Source organism: Eretmochelys imbricata, chromosome 1, assembly GCF_965152235.1.
Source record: "Eretmochelys imbricata isolate rEreImb1 chromosome 1, rEreImb1.hap1, whole genome shotgun sequence".
Lineage (NCBI taxonomy): Eukaryota > Metazoa > Chordata > Testudines > Cheloniidae > Eretmochelys > Eretmochelys imbricata.
In genome coordinates, this window is record NC_135572.1 from 360,449,028 (window position 1) to 360,465,893 (window position 16,866).

Here is a 16,866-nt window from a genome sequence, read left to right on the forward strand (position 1 = left end):
CCGTGCCTGCTAACAGAGCCCAGCTGGGTGGCACCGGGGCCTGCTAGCATCCGGGGCTTGCCAGGATGTCGTAGCTTGGCGTTGAGCATCCTGGGAGACCAGGCCCAACTTGGGGGGTGCCACCTTTCAGTTCCCTCAGGGTGGATGCACAGCTGCCTGTCGACTCCTATGGGTGCCGGGAGACAGGCTGGCTCGTCAGTCGCACCGAACAGTGCCAGGGGGCTCAGTGTGGGCCTCTGACCCTGCGCGACGCTCCCAGGCCCTGCCCTGCAGCCCGCCAGCCAGCCACGTGCAGAGCGGGGAGGGACTGGGGCGCAGACGCCTGGCTGAGAACCAAGTGGGCGAGTCACGGAACGAGGGCTCGGCCTGTCCCGGCAGACGAGGGCTGGGGCAGGCCGACTGTGCGGGAGGAAGGGGCAGGGTGAGAGCGGCTGAGCTGCAGCTGTCCAGGCAAAAGACCCCGGGAGCAGAGTGGCACCGCTCCATCCCGTGCGGAACAAGTGCCGGCCCGGGGGAGGCAGCGTTCACCGCCTGCAGGGGCAGGGCACGCCTGGGCACGGCGCAGTCCCACCAAGCAGAGCCTCCGCCCCGCTGGAGTCTGCGCAAGGGGAATTCCCCGCTGGCTGAGGCTGGAGCATGACCCCTAAGATGCTTCACCAGGGAGCCCCTTGTGGTGCTGACGCTGGGGACAGGTCACAGCTCCCCTCCTCCCTCCAGTGCAGGGCAACCCCCTTGTGCAGAGCACAGACCCCTCCCAGCTGTCTGCAGCCCGCAGGCTTTGCCCCATTCCAGGCACTAGGTTTGGAGCCCAGCCCAGACGGTGCAGCCTCAGATTGACACAGCTTGGATTATTCATGGTGCAAAAGGAGCCTTGAGCCAACCTGACCCAGGGCTCCCTGGGAGCCGGCTCCAGCCCCCTCTCCGAGCCGGCGTCCCCCACTCCTGGCTGGGCTCTCGGGGTACGTCTACATTGTTGGTGGCCCATGTCAGTGGACTTGGCTTGCAGGGCTCAAGCTGCCGGGGGTGTAAACTGCAGTGTAGATGTTCGGGCTCGGGCTGGTTCCCTAGGCTCTGCGACCCCGTGAGGAGGGAGGTGGCTGCACCAGCGTAATGCGCTTCCCCTCTGTCTTGGCTCCGTCCCTGGGAACAAAGCACTTCTCTTAAAAGGCTGCAGTTGGCAAAATGGATCAGCAGGTGAGTGCATCATTGTGTCTGCTCTGGGCTGGGCCGGTGGCCCCGAGTGCTCCCAGGGCTGGGGCGGGAAAGGAGGCCAGAGTGTGACGAAGTGGGACTGTTCTTAATGTTTCCTCTGAATAGTGTGGGGGTGCCTCAGTTTCCCCTGTGCAGTTCTTAAGTATCTAGGTGGTGGGATAAGGGTCTATGATCATTGCAGAGCCCTAGAGGGCAGGTGTGGGCAGGGGTCTGGACACAGAGAATGGCCAACACCCTGTTTCCTGGCCACTGATGGCCTGGGCCCTTCCCCCCTGCAAGGTGAGAGCTGAAGGGTTGGAGAACAAAGGAATCCGGTGACCTCCTGGCCCGGGAAAGGGACAAAGCCCAGAGGAGGAGGGGCTGGAGAGAGTTTTCAGTTTGGGGCTGGCTGGGGACGAGGAGTGAAGGGCAGACGGGGTTGTCTGGCTCACTGCCCCCCAAAATGGACCCAGCTGAGGGGTCCTGTTCTCTGCACCTACAAGCTCTATGTTAGACCATGTTCCTGTCATCTAATAAACCTTCAGTTTTACTGGCTGGCTGAGAGTCACGTCTGCCTGCGGAGTTGGGGGGCAGGACCCTCTGGCTTCCCCAGTACCCCGCCTGAGTGGAGTCGCTGTGGGAAGCGCACGGAGGGGCAGAGGATGCTGAATGCTCCGAGGTCAGACCCAGGAAGGTGGAAGCCGTGTGAGCTGTGTGTCCTCCAGACAGGCTGCTCACAGAAAGGCGACTGCCCCAGAGTCCTGACGGGCTTCATGGGGAGCCGTTACAGAGCATCACCCGGGGACTCTGTGACACAGAGGAACTAGGCTGGTTACCAGCTCCAACAACCAAGCCCTCAAGGACAGAGCATTAACTGAGGGGGCGTCAGCTTCTGGCGCAGACTGGAAATAAGACATCAATATTTAACAAGGAGAATCATTAACCATGGGAATAAATGACCAAGGGTTTGGGTGGATTCTCCATCACTGACAATTTTTAGATCACACTTGGATGTTTTTCTAAAGGCTTTGCTCCAGGAATTATTGTGGGGCAGTTCTCTGGCCTGTGTTACACAGGAGGCCAGATTAGATAATCAAAACAGCCCCTTCTGGCTTGGGAATGTACAAACCTAGGAGCATTTAAAAGCTGGGATATAGCTCAGATCCTGTGGCTCCGGGACCATTGGTGGGAGAGGTGGGATATTGCATGCACCAGTAAGTGACTTGCAGCAATAAAAACAATGTCAGTCAAAGGAAACAGCGACAAAATGGCACATAACCACCCCCGTAACAAGAGTACCCCAGAGCTGTGCAGAGTGAGAGGATTAAACAAGGTGCAGCTGATTGTGTAGCTGGAGAAGGATGATCAGACCGAGAACCAGGATCCAGACCCAGGCGGGGTTCCCCAGAGGGTCCCGGGATGACAGAGGCAGCAGTCATGGCAATAGCCAGGTGTTCTCATGACTCAGTTCCCCGTACAATAAAGTGTCTCCCCGCCTGGTTCCCCATTGACAGATTTGAAGCAGTGGAAGTTGGAGGTGCAAGTGCAGGAGCGACAGAGGCTAGCAGACCTTGAAAGGGATGGAGCTGTCCATCAGGAGCAGTGACAACATGAGTAGGAACAACAGGAAAGCCAGGGAAAGTTGCCATCATGACCTGGAGATGGAGAATCAAGGGAGAAGTGGGGGGAGACCACAGGAAGCCAGTTCTGCGGGGAGCCTTGATACTAAATTGCTGCCCCAGTTTAAGGGGGGGTGGACAATGATGCCCACCTCACTGCCTTTGAGAAGACCTGTGATTTGCACCACACTGACCCGGCAGACCAGCTCCATTGTCTCTCACCCCTTACTCAGTCCCAGAGCTACAGATGCGTGCAGCCAGCTGGACAGAGCCAATACTGGGGACTAGGAACCAGCAGAGGCACCCCAGAAGTGAGACTTTGAGTAAACCCAAAGTGGGGGTAGCAGCTGTCCCCAGTAGAAACTCGGTGAGGGATCTCATGGACCTGCGGGAAAACAGGGCATAAGTGGGTGTGCGCGTGTCCCGCTGTACTCTCCTGGACTCAGACGCATCTGACCCCCAGGGGAAACGGAAGGTGGAGGTTACTGGGGAGACATTCGGGGGTGAAGAGATTCAGGGACAGAGAGACCCCTTGTCAAACCTGGGGTGGTAGAACCCCATCAAGGGCTGGGTCAAGGCTCCAAATCCAGCCCACGGCTCAGCTTCCTGGGCAGACACAGGAGGGATCAGGGTGGCTGGTAGTCAGAGTATCCCCATGACCTCACATTTAACATCCTCCTCAGGAATGACTGTATCCCCTGAGACAAAACTCAGTCTCTCTCCCTTACCTGTAAGAGTCAAGGCTTGAGCCGAGCTGGCAGGGTGGAGGGGCTTTCCCCCCTTGCCTGCAGCAGCCAGGAAAGGCGGCTAAGCTCAGGACAGCTGGTGGAGCCTGGGCAGGGCAGAGGCCGAGCTGAGCCCCCAGCTGAGCGTGGTGGGGACACAGGCAGGGCAGGCCGACGGCCAGGCAGCTTTGGCCTGCCCGGGGGTGAGGAAAGCCCCAGAGAAGGGGAAAGCATCTGGGAGGCTGGTGCTGGTAACAGAGAGGCCAGGCACGAGGGTGGCCATGACGGGTTCTCTTAACCAACAGACCCCAAATCTCATCCCAATGGGAGGTGCTATGCTCCCAGCCTTAGACCAATCTCCAGGAGGAACCCTTCAGTTGGCCAGACCCGCAAGGGTCTCACTTCCTCCAGGGTGAGCCATGTGGCCTCCTGCTTCACCCCATGAGCTCCGGTCAGGAAATCCAGCTGTGATAAATAAATGGGGGGAGTAGCTTCCTTTGATGGACACCCAGCCAGTCAGTTCTGCTGTAAAATCCTCTTGGTTGCTGTTCTGTGCTTGCTTTACCTGTAAAGGGTTAAAAAGTCCACCAGGTGAAGAAAAAAAAGTGGGCACCTGACCAAAAGAGCCAATGGGAAGGCTGGAACTTTTTAAAATGGGGAAAGAAACTTTCTCTTGGTCTGTGGCCCTCTGGGCTGCAGGGATGGAGCAGCCAGGCTAGGCAGCAATGCTGTGTACGGTTTGAACCAGGTATGAAAAAGTATTTTCCATACCTGGAAGGAATAATTTGGATCAGGACTGTTTAGTTAGACACTATCAGGTTTATTTCTTATTTTGGCTTGTGCATCTCCTCTGTGCCAACCCCTGAGGCTTTTGTTTGCTTGTAACCTTTCAGCTGAACCCCCAAGGACGCTAGTTTGGGTGCTTGATTTTTGGAATTGCTCTTTTAAAATCTAGCAAAAGTCTAAGTTCCAGATGGATTTTTTCCTTTTTGTTTTTAATAAAATTTACCTTTTTTAAGGACAGGATTTGGATTTTTGGTGTCCTCAGAGGTGTGTGCAGGTTGTTAGATTAGCTGGTGGCCACAGCTGATTTCCTTTGTTTTCTTTCTCAGCTCTTCCCCGGAGTGGGGGCGTGAAAGGGCTTGAGGGTCTCCCAGAGGGAGGAATTCCCAAGTGCGCCTTCCTGGGTCCAAGGGGTTTTGGGTTTTTTGCATTTGGGTGGTGGCAGCGTTTACCAAGCCAAGGTCAGAGAAAAGCTGGAACCTTCAGAGTTTAATACAAGCCGGGAGTGGCCAGTATTAATTTTTAGAATCCTTGCAGGCCCCGACCTTCTGCACTCGAAGTGCCAGAGTGGAGATTCAGCCTGGACACCAGCTGAGACAGACCCCTGGGAAAGACGTGCCCACTCTGCAGGGATTAATGCACCTCGCCCAACATGTGCAGGGATGCTCCCCCAGCGCTGTCAGAACAGGCCGGTTTATCCTGCACAGGAAGCCCTTAGGGTAGCGCAGAGAACTGAAGGTTAAAGCATCACCCCTTCTCATAGCCCCAGCATTCAAGGTCTGTCTGTCTCCCTCCAAGCAACTTGGTCAGTTCCCAGGTCAGCACCCGAATCCTTCCAGCAGCCACCTGTTATCCCTACCTCACACCTCCCCAGCCCCGTGTCCTCCAGCAGGGGGATTGTGATCAGCTTCAGGGAAATCCACCTCCCTCTGGGTCGCCAGGTGTCCATGTCCTGGCAATTGGATTTACCATTGTCCCCTTGGATTCTGCCCTGAAATGGGGTGGGGCTTGGCCAGCGCGTTTTAATGACCCATTCAGGGTCAGACAGCCCAGCGGCATTCACACCCGTGTCTCATAGCCTGCCCTGAGAGCTAACTGTTCTTTCCACACCCCTAACCCCCTCCTGGGTAGCCAGGCCAAATATCAGGGAAACTGAGGCACGCATGGGGGTTATAAAAATATCATACAAAAGTCCCTTTTTGTCACATTTCTTCCTGCTTTGAGAACGAACTGAGCAGGGTGATTTTAACCAGTGAGCTGGGGAAGCTGGAACTGACCAACGTTAGCCCAAGATTCGGCAGCATCTTTCCCCTCCCCTGGGCAGCTGTCCTCCCAGGCATGCCCCAGATCTTACAGCACCATCACCATTAACTCAAAATATTCCAAGACCCAGTTCAGGGCAGCGTCATGTCCAGGCTGGTCGCTGGCACTTGCAGGGGGCACAGGGGGAGTTTTCATGTGACCCTGGGCCCTTTTGCCACCCCAAAACCTTTGGGCTTGAGACCAGGCTGGGGTCCTGCCACTGCCCCTCCCCCTCGTCTGCCAGGGAGTGAGGGAGGCAGAGACCCACCTGCCTCCATGTGTCAGCTGTCACGGCTGCAGCTGGGGTGTCCTGATCCTAGGAGAGGGCAGGGAGTGACCCCTAGAGCATTTGGTCTTGACCCAGCCCTACCTCCAGGGCTCTGGTGCCCAGGAGCTGGGGAGGCCAGGCTGAAGTGGCTCCCCCACGTGGTCAGACCCCCTCTGGAGTTGTGTCCCCAGGGCTGTGCATATGCCAGGTGCCCGTCTCCCCTCTTGGCGTTACCCTGCTGCCCTCAGCCCTAGGACCCAGCCCTCTCTCAGCCCCTCCCCTGCTGGGCTGTGATTTGGGGTTGATTGGGTGATAGACCCCACCTGGCCGTGGCCATCCTCTGACCAGGCATCTCTGTGCCAGCTGCTTCTTCCTTCGCCCCTGGGCACGCCCAGCCGGGTCTCACCGCCACAGGGCTCATTCGGCCTCTGCTCCCCGGCGAGGGCGGGCTGGGAACTGGCTCCCTCCCGCACAGCACCAGGCTGCAGGGAAGTTTTGCCTGAGCCCGTGAGGGCCGTTCCCCTGCCCCCCTCGGATCAGGGGTCTGGTTACAGGCAGAAGGTGTCCTGAGCCTCGCTCCGTGGGTGCTCCAGCCTGGAGCACCACCCGAAAAAAATTAGCGGGTGCTTAGCACCCACCAGCAGCCCCCCCCACCCAGCACCTCCTGCCTGCTGCAATCAGCTGTTCCTGCTGGGGGGAGCGGGGGCTGGGGCGGGGGCTGAGCACCCCGCAGAAAGGAGGAAGCCGGCACCTGTGCTCCTGCCAGGTGGAGTCGGCAGCTCCAGGGGCCGGGTTCAATATCCAGGGGTTCCTCTGAACCCTGCCACACAGAACCGGCTCGAGCCCCCACCCAGCAACCTGGGAAAATTACACACCACCCCGGGCGCCTCTACGAGGCCAGACTGCCCCACTCGCAGGCACGGAGCCTGCGTAGCAGCAGAGAACTGCTCCTACAAGGGCAAAGGGAGCCCAGCGTTAATGGGGGAAACCACCCCCACCAGGACTCGAGAGCGTGGAGCCCTAACCAAACACCCAAGCACAGTGCATTGGGCACTGTCCCGTGACTCACTTTCCCACCTTGTGGCGTGAAAGTCCAGTGGACCAATGTCCCTTGCACACTCCCCTCCGCTGCACCCCACCTGCAGACCCCTGCCCCCAGACACTGGAGACCCAGAGTTCAGAGGTACATTCACACAGGTCCACCTCCTGCCCCGGAAGTGGGCGGGGGGGGCATCGAGCACTGCCTCGGCTGCTGTCACCACCATCTCTGCAACTGGCTCCTGGCCGCGGCTGTGATCCCGCTGCGGCTCCGTGCCACGTCGGAGACACCACGCTCCGAGCCCCCCCGGAGCCCACTGGGTAGCAGAAAACCTCTGTGCAGCTGCCTCTCCATTGTCTTTCACTGCAGCCCTGTCCCCGCACCGGGCCTAAGGCTTGGCCCCTAGAGACCTGCTTGCCAGCGACTTCGGCTCCTGTAGGCGCTGAACAGAAACAAGGACTCTCCACGGAGTGCCCTCAGCGGTGCCTTTAAACGCCGGCTCTGGGACTTCGCTTGCAAGGGACAGTCCCTGGAGGGTGATCCCCTCAATCAGGGCTAAGCACTGTTCGGCTGCCCTTGACTCCTACAAGGATAACCCCGAGCCATGAGCTCTGCACTGATTTGTCACGGATCCCTTTGGCAAAGCAGCTCCCTCTGCTGCACACCTGGGCAGAGGAATTGTGTCTCTGCCGATACGGGCTGCTCCTGAAGCCCTTTGCCCCATTGCGCTGCCAGCCATCGGGGAGAGCTCATTCAGACTGGCCAGAGGGAAAATCCTCTGCCCCTCTTGGCCAGCCAATGACTTCTCCCCTCTGAGCCTCCTGCCTGGCTTGGTTCAGACCCTGTGAGGGGCTGGGAGGAGATGTTCTGGATCCTGCTAACTGCGCTCTCCTGGTTCAGATCATGGGCTGGTGCAGGAACAGGGACTGAACTTTGTCTTAAAGTGACACAGTCATTCCCCCAAAGCTGACATCCCGGAGAACCCCAACTACCATCCATCCCGACCCCTAGACTATTCCTGGCAGGAGTTTGTCTAACCTGCTCTTAAAAATCTCTGATAACAGAGATTCCACAACCTCCCTGGGCAATTTATTCCAGTGCTGAACCACGCTGACATTTGGGAAGTTTTTCCTAATGTCCAACTTAAACCTCCCTTGCTGCAATTTACGCCCATTGCTTCTTGTCCTGCCCTCTGGGGTTAAACGAGAACCATTTTCCTCCCTCCTCCTTGTAACAACCTTTTATGTACTTGAAAACTGTTCTCATCTCCCCGCTCCGTCTTCTCTTCTCCAGACTAAACAAACCCAGTTTTTTCAATGTCTCCTCACAGGTCATGTTTTCTAGACCTTCAATCATTGTTGTTGCTCTTCTCTGGACTCTCTCTAGTTTGTCCACATCTTTCCTGAAATGTGGCCCCCAGAACTGGACACAATGCTCCAGCTGAGGCCTAATCAGGGCGGAGTAGAGTGGAAACACTGTGATCATCTAATCTGACCCCCTGCGTAGCACAGGCCACAGAACTGCCCCATAATTCCCAGAGCAGAGCTTTTAGAAAAACTTCCAATCATGATTTTAAAATGGTCAGTGATGGAGAATCCACAGTGACCCTGAGTAAATTGTTCCAGTGGTTAACGACTCTCACCGTTGAAAATGTTACACCTTATTCCCAGTCTGAATTTGTCTAGCTTCAACTTCCGGTCATTGGCCCACGTTAGACCTTCCTCTGCTAAGCTGAAGAGACCAAAATCAAATACTTGTTCCCCATGGTACTTATAGACTGTGATCGCGTCACTCCAGCCATCTCTTTGTTAAGGAGTTCTATCTACTTGGCTTAGCACTAAACAGCAGGTTTTCTAATCCATTAATGGTTCTTGTGGATCGCCTCCGAACCCCCTCCAATGTATCAACATCGTTCTTGAATTACAGACACCAGAACTGGACAAGGTCTTCCTTAGCAGTCGCACCAGGGCCAAATACGAGGTCAAATAACCTCTCTGCTCCCACTCGAGATTCACCGTTTATGCCTCCCAGGATCACATGCGTTCTTTTGGCAACGAGTTCACACTGGGAGCTCCTGTTCAGCTGGTTGTCCACCATGACCCCCAAATCTTTTTCAGAGTTCCTGCTTCCCAGGATAGGGTCCCCCAGCCTGTACGTCTGGCCTAAGTTCTTTGTTCCTAGATGTCTGCATTTACAGTTAGCTCTCTGAAAACGTATTGTTGGCTTGCACCCAGTTTACCAGGAGATCCAGATCGCTCTGAACCAGTGACGGGTCCTCTTCACTATTTACCTCTCCCCCAGTTTTTGTGTCATCTGCAAGCTCTATCAGGGATGCTTTATGTTTTCTTCCACATCACTGATAACAGTGTTAAACAGTGCAGGGCCCAGAAGTGATCCCGGCGGGCCCGGCTAGAAGCACCCCCACTCGATAACAATTCCCTGTTTCCCATTACATTCGGAGACCTATTAGTCAGCCAGTTTTTATTCCATTTAATGTGTCCATGCTCGGTTTATATCATTCTGGTTTTTTAATCAAAATGTCCTGCGGTACCAGGTCAAGTGCCTTACAGAAGTTTAAGTCTATCACATCACACTATTAGCTTCATCAACCAAACTTATCATCTCATCCCAAAAATACAGATATCAAGTAAGTTTGAGAGGATCTATTTCCCATAAAACCATGTTGATTTGCATTAATTACATTACCCTCCATTTATTAATTGAGTCACATACCAGCCACTCCATTATCTTGCCCGGGACTGGCGTCTGGCAGATAAGCCAGTAACTACCGGGATCATCCTGTGTATCCTTTTTAAATATTGACATAACAGAAGCTTTTTTCCAGTCTTCTGGAACTTCCCCAGTGCACCAAGACTTATTGAAAATCAATGTTAATGGTCATACGCCAGCTCTTTTAAAACTCTTGGATGCAAAGTCCTCTGGCAAAGTCCTCTGCTGATTTAAAAATGTCTAACTTTAGTAGCTTCTGTTTAACATCCTCCAGAGATACTTGAGGAATGGACAGAGTGTTAACATCACCATACCATGAGACTGTATGATAGTTTTTTCCCCCCAAAAAACAAAACAAATATTTATTGAACATTTCTGCCTTTTCTGCATTGTTACTGATAACTTTTCATTTCCATCTACTAATGGCCCAACACCATGGTCAGGATTCTTTTTGGGCCTAGTATATTTTTAAAATCCTCAATATTATTATCTGTAATTCCGCTGGGCTGGAATAGGGTGTTCACCACACTTGCCCTGAAAGGGTTAATGCAGGATGAGAAGGGGACTACTTAACCCAACAAGCCACAGCAGAGGGGAATCCCTGGACTGAGTGAAGGAGCCCAGCTGAGGAGGAACAAGCTGGGCTGTGCTTACAAAGGCAGGAAATTGGTAGTTAAAGGGGGCTGCTGGGAAAGGCTCCAGTCGCTCCCTGGGAGAAGGCTGCAGAGACAGGTAGCCTAGAGTTACCCCCTGGGAGGTGGAGGAGTGCTAGATGGTAAGAAAAGGGCTCAGGGAAAGGCTGTAAGGTCTAGAAGGGAACAGCCCTTGACTGCTCACTAGAGGATCCCTGAGCCAGACCCTGGAGTAGTGGGTGGGCCCGAGTTCCCCTGCTAGCCACTGAGGGCACAGCACTATGTGTCAGGGATTCAGAAGCCTTCCCAGGATTCCTGAAGGAACACTGTGGTACCCTGGAAGGGAAAAATGCGTAGAGTGACCTGGCTGGAGGGCTGAGTCACAAGGAGACAGCAACAGCTTGTGGAGTGAGAGAGGGGCTGTAGACCAAGAGAGCAAGGCAGAGAGACAGTGTGCAACTGCAGGACAGGGTGCTGACCTTATGAAGCTAATCCCCAGAAAAACCAGGGGGAGATGCAATCCAGCAGTGAGTAGAGCACCCTGTCTCATGGCCAAAGAGGTCTCCTTGTGTCCCTTGGTTTCCCTTATCAATTTTCTACAATTTCTCACTTCTGATTTATATTCATTATTATCACTTTCTCTCTCTCTCTCTCTCTCTCTCTCTCTCTTCTATTCTATTCTATTTAGTGTATATATTTATTTTTTATTTTTACAGTTGCCTTCACTTCCCCTCTAAACCAAGTTGTTGTGGGGGGGGTTTAATCAACACAGCCTTCTTCCTCAGTTGTGGCTGTGGCTAATAAGATGTTCTTAAATGATTCCCAATTATCATTCACGTTTTTCTGATTAAATTGTTCCTCCCAGCAGATCTGGCCCATAATTGTTTTTGGCTTTGTGAAATTGGCCCTACAAAAGCATCAAGTATCTATATAACTGGTCTGGACTTTATTGTGCTTGCACATTATAAATGTGATTAAGTCACAATCACTTGTACCTAAGCTACCATTAATGTTTCGTTCTGTGATCAGTTCCTCTTTGTCTGTTAGGATGAGGTCTAATATAGAATTTTCCCATGTTGGATGCAACACTTTTTGGGTTAGGAAATTGTCATACAGAAAGTTGAGAAATTTAAGGATGTGTTTTAGCACTGGCAGCATGAGACCTCGAGCATACGTCACTCAGACTGAAACCCCCCATGATCAAGTAGGTTTTTCCCAACACACTCTGGGTAAGTGTGTAAGGAAGCAGTCATCCTGTTCTCTAGTGTGATTTGGGGGTCTGTAGCAGACCCCAGCTAGGACTTTAGCTGAAAGGACATTGATCCATACGCATTCATGCTCATTTTCTTCTGTGTTATCCGTGACTTGAAAACAGATAATGCCAGTCCCCTTTTGCCCACCTGATCCTTCCTAGAGAGGTCATAACCATTCATTTTACATTCCAATCCTGTGAACCAGCCACTCAGGTGTCAGTGACACCAAATAGATCAAATTTATGCTCCTAAATGAGCAATTCCCATTCTACTTGTTTGTTCCCCAGGCTCCTAGCATTGGTGTGTCAGCAAGTCAAGAATTGCTTCTCTTCATGTCCTTTGGTTTCTTGGTTCATTTTGTTCTCAACATCTTGATTTTGTGTTGAGAGCTCGTATCTTCCCTCTTTGTACCCTCCCCTTTTGCTATTAGTTTAACCCCCTCCTGACTACTCTCGCCAGTCTGTCCTCAAAGAGATTGGTCCTCCTTCCACTGAGATGGAGGCCAGCCAGACTATCCCACCCCTTCTCCCTGTAGAAGATGGGCCGATGTTCCACGAAACCAAAGCCCTGCACAGTTTTCAGCATCTTCTGCCTTCCTGAGCTCACAGAACAGGAAAGCTCTCAGAAAAGATCGTTTCAAGGACATTCTTCTTCAGCAGGCTTCCAAGTTCCCTGAAGTGATCTGTCATCTGTGAGTGATCCTGCAGTGCAGTGTCCTTAGTGCTGATATGAACCATCTCGGACGGATCCTTGCCCGTCAGTTTCAGAAACTTGTCCAGACTGAGAGTGATATCTTGTGTCCTGGTTCTGGGAAGGCAGGACACTGTCTGGTTTCTCCACTTGTCCCTTGCAGTATGTTCTTTTGATTCTGCGTATTTCATCTCCAACAAGGATTGTTTGTCTACTTTGGACAGTTGGAGAATTCTTTGTGGGTCAACTTGATTTTCTTACAGCTGCCATCCATACTGTGTCCCGTACAGCTCTCCATTCCCTGGGACCCGCTGGAACGTGAGCGGTACCTTCCACAGTGTTCACACTGAGGACTTGGGATCAATTTGAAACTTCTAGTTGCATGGAATTCCTCCTGCGTCTCTTCTCCGTGGTGGCCCGCATCCACCCATCATCATCCGTCTCCAGCCATGCACAATGCTGCTGTGACCTCTTGCTTCTGGTGGTTACCAATTGCCAGGCCTCCTTTCAGACCAAAACCTCCGGCAGGGAGAGCTTGTCTCGCCTCTTGTCCTGACAGCTACTGGCATTCAGACCCGCCCCGCCCCTGCCTTTCGGGGGCGCCATGGTTCTGGCACAGGCGGGAAGGTGATTAGGGCTTTGCTCCTTCCAGAGAAAGGTTGTTTTTACCCAGTGAGAGCGATCCCAGTGTGAAATCCCTGTGGAGAGACGGCGCTGTTGGCTTCCTCTCAGTGTAGCTCGTGGAGATGGCTGAGGGTTGTAGGATTGCCTTAACCAGCTATGGGCACTTTAATGAAAAGCTGGGGGTCAGGGTGGCGCCTGGAGGCAGGTGGTGTTGTGCAGAGGATGGGCAGGGTCCCTCCTTCTCCAGGGCTGCATCCTGCTGCAAACGCGAACCCAGAGGAGGAACGGCAAAGCGATGGGGTGGAACCAGAACTCCCTGGCTGAGGAGCTCAGGAGCCGTGATCCTAGCAGGGTCTGTGCCCTTCAGTGGCGATGGAGCCAGGGCGGGCAGGGGAGGTCTCTGCTGGCAGCAGTGTCCCTGGCATGGTAGCAGGAGCTCTGCAGGGAGACAACTTACACCCGAGCGGCCAGGGAGGGCTCCTGCGTCGCACTAGTCTGTCAGCAGCTCCCAGGGGCCAGGGCGGGGGCTCAGCCGCTCTTACCATGGGTCAGGTGCAGCTGGGGTCAGCACCACGGCCCCAGGGGGCCTGCAGCCCCCGAGCAGCTGCCCTGGCCCCTGGGGCCCGGCCTGGAGCAGTGACTGCTTCCCTTCGGCCGCCTTATCTAGGAGCGGTTAGTGCTCACAGGAGCCTTTGCCAGCAGTAGCAAACACCTGGCAAGGACGGCCTGCGGGTCTAAGGGGCCCCAGGCGCAGCGCTATGGCAATGCACACCTGGGGGATGGGGAGGGGAGGCAGCTGGCACATGGTGTACACGGCTCCGGCCTGCCCTCCCGGGGGCCCTCACAAACACAGCTGCCGCGAAGGGGCTGGCGTAGCAACCCGGGTGCTGCCAGCTCCTCCTCCCTCCCCACCCCACGCTGCCCCCCAGCTCTGGGCCAGGCCCCCCTCCCCCCCATACACACACTACCCCCCAGCTCTGGTGGGAACCCCCCCATACACACACTGCCCCCCAGCTCTGGTGGGAACCCCCCCTTCACACACTGCCCCCCAGCTCTGGGACAGACTCCTCCCAACCCCACCCTGAAACTGCCCCCCTGCTCTGGAAAGTCTCCCCCCCACCACCCCCACACACACTACCCCCCAGCTCTGGGCCAGGCCCCCCTCCCCCCCATACACACACTACCCCCCAGCTCTGGTGGGAACCCCCCCCTACACACACTGCCCCCCAGCTCTGGGCCAGGCCCCCCTCCCCCCCCATACACACACTGCCCCCCAGCTCTGGGCCAGGCCCCCCTCCCCCCCCATACACACACTGCCCCCCAGCTCTGGGACAGACTCCTCCCAACCCCACCCTGAACTGCCCCCCTGCTCTGGAAAGTCTCCCCCCCACCACCCCCACACACACTGTCCTCCAGCTCTGGCAGGAATTCCCCCCTTCACACACTGCCCCCCTGCTCTGGAAAGGCTCCCCTTCCCACCCCACACACACACACTGTCCTCCAGCCCTGGTGGGAACCCCCCCTTCACACACTGCCCCCCAGCTCTGGGACAGACTCCTCCCAACCCCACCCTGAAACTGCCCCCCTGCTCTGGAAAGGCTCCCCTCCCCTCCCCCCCCCCACACACACTGTCCCCCAGCTCTGGCAGGAATGCCCCCCTACACACACTGCCCCCCAGCTCTGGAAAGGCTCCCCTTCCCACCCACCCCCCACACACACTGTCCTCCAGCTCTGGCGGGAATGCCCCCCTACACACACTGCCCCCTGCTCTGGAAAGGCACCCCCCCCGCCCCACACACACACTCTCTATGACTGTCCTCCAGCCCTGGTGGGAACCCCCCCTTCACACACTGCCCCCCAGCTCTGGGACAGGCCCCCGATGCATACATTGCCCCCAGCTCTGGGACAGGCCCAGCAAACTACCCCCTCCCCTAGCCGAGGCTTTCCCCGCCCCAGGGGGACAGGGCGGTCTGCATTAATTCTGACGGAACAGAGGAACCCAAAGAGTCAAATGTCCCGCTGTAAGTGTCCCCGTGGAAGCGGGTTTGGTACACAGACACCTCAGGCTGCTTAGCCCCATGGCAAACGCCCCCTGAAACACCCTGGGGACCCTCCGCTAAAGACACAGAAAAGAAGGTACAATCATGAACGCATCTGAAAGGTCACGTACTAAGTAAGGGGTTTATTTCAACAAGCCCCCCTGCTCCCTTTCCCCTTCTCTGGAGGGAGCAGGAAAGGACAGAAACCCTCCTCTGCCAGCCCCCTGGGCGTCGCTGCTCTGTGGGGCAAGGGAAGAGGCTAGCGGGAGTGGGCCCGAGGAGCCAAACACATGCAAAGGGGGGAGAGAAAAGCCAGAAAACGCAGCGTCTGTCTCTGGGGGTGAGACTCACCCGCAGCCTCGCTGCTGGGAGGCCCAGGCCCAGCCCGTGGGCCTCTCAGCCAGCCCCAGGCCCGGCAAACTGGTATTCCCCGGCGTTGCCCCCGGCTCCTTCCCCCGCGGCCGCTGCTGTGAGCCGGGCTGGGCGCGGCTGGCTCCGCACCGCTGAGCGGACAGCCGGGGTCATTCCCTGCCCGGCCGGGCTGCGGGGCCGGGCTGCGGGGCCCCTTCCCGCGGGGCTGGGCTGAGACCCGCCAGCGCCTCGCCCCCCGGCCCAGCCCCGAGCTCCGCCCTGCAGCACCCCGGGCCCGGGACAGCGCCCGGCTGATCAGCACCAGCCTGCGGACAGCTCCCGCCGCCTTCCCTGCGCCCGGGCCGGGCCAGCGGGGACCCCAGCCCGGCCGCTCCACCGGCCGCCCCCGGGCGCTGCAGCCGGCCCGGTCCCTGGCTCTGGGCTCGGCCCGCGGGCTCCGCCTCCAGCAGCGGCTGGGCCTGGCCCGGGGAGCCGAGCTCTGGAGCCAGCGGGGCTGCGAGCATCGGCCCGGCCCGCCGGCGGGGGATGGACGGGGCAAAGCGCTCGGGCCGGGGTCTGCAGTAAGGGGGGCGCAGCCTCCGCCCCCCGATACAGCCCCCTGCCCTGGCCCCTCTGTACAGCCCCCTCGCCCCATACAGCCCCCCGCCCGGACCTGTCCCCCGTACGGCTCTGCCCACCCCCCCCCAGCTCTGATCCTCCCTCCCTCCCTCCCAGCTCCCCGGCCCTGCCCCCTACAGCTCTGACCCCCCATACAACCCCCGGCCCGGACCTGTCCCCCAGACAGCTCTGCCCCCCCAGCTCTGATCCTCCCGCTCTCCCAGCTCCCCGGCCCTGTCCTCTCCAGCTCTGACCCCCCCCCACATAAAGCCTCCCGGTGCGCTCTGCCCCCCATACAGCCCCCGACACAGCTCTCCGCCCCCCCTCAACCCCCTGCTCTCGTCCCTCTGTACAGCCCCCTCCCCCCATACACCCCCCATCCAGCTCTCCGCCCCCCATCCAGCCCTGATTCCCGCCCCGCCCCGCAGCTCCCCGCCCCGCGTGTGGCCCAGCCCTGCCCGGCTCGCTCCCCGCCTGCGCCAGGCTCGCTCCGCAGTCGGGCTCGGGGCTGGAGAAGATGGCGGACCGGGCGGAGATGTTCTCCCTCGCCACCTTCCACGCGCTCTCCCCGCCGGGCTGCAGGTAAGAGGGGCCCGGACCCCCGGCCCAGCAGGCCGGGACCCCCGCCCGCGCCCCCTCCCCAGCCCGGAGCTCGCCGGGCCCCGCCGCCTCCGCATCCCCTGGGCCCGCGCCCTGCCCGCCCGGACACAGCCCGGAGCCCCCAGCCGGGCCTGCACGGGGGGGCCCTGGGTCTCTGCCCCCCGGGCTGCGTCTCTGCCTGCCCCGCTCCCTGCCCCACCGGGCCGGGCTGGGTCTCTGCCTGCCCCCCCCCCCCCACGCTGGGCTGGGTCTCCCTCCAGGGCCAGGCTGAGTCTCTGCCTGCCCCCCCCGCTGGGCTGGGTCTCCCCCTAGGGCCAGGCTGGGTCTCTGCCTGCCACCCCCCACGCTGGGCTGGGTCTTCCCCCCTCCAGGGCCAGGCTGGGTCGGGTCTCTACTCCCCCC

General features: G+C 57.4%; 1 protein-coding gene across 1 annotated transcript in view; it reads left to right on the top strand.

The window, feature by feature from the left end:
• The first annotated feature begins 16,381 nt into the window (after positions 1–16,381).
• MAPK8IP2 (mitogen-activated protein kinase 8 interacting protein 2) overlaps positions 16,382–16,866 on the top strand; it is a 60,455-nt gene continuing 59,970 nt past the window's right edge. Inside the window, exon 1 of the mRNA XM_077807475.1 lies at positions 16,382–16,446. Coding sequence (XP_077663601.1) covers positions 16,382–16,446 — 65 coding nt within the window. The remainder of the gene's footprint in view (positions 16,447–16,866) is intronic.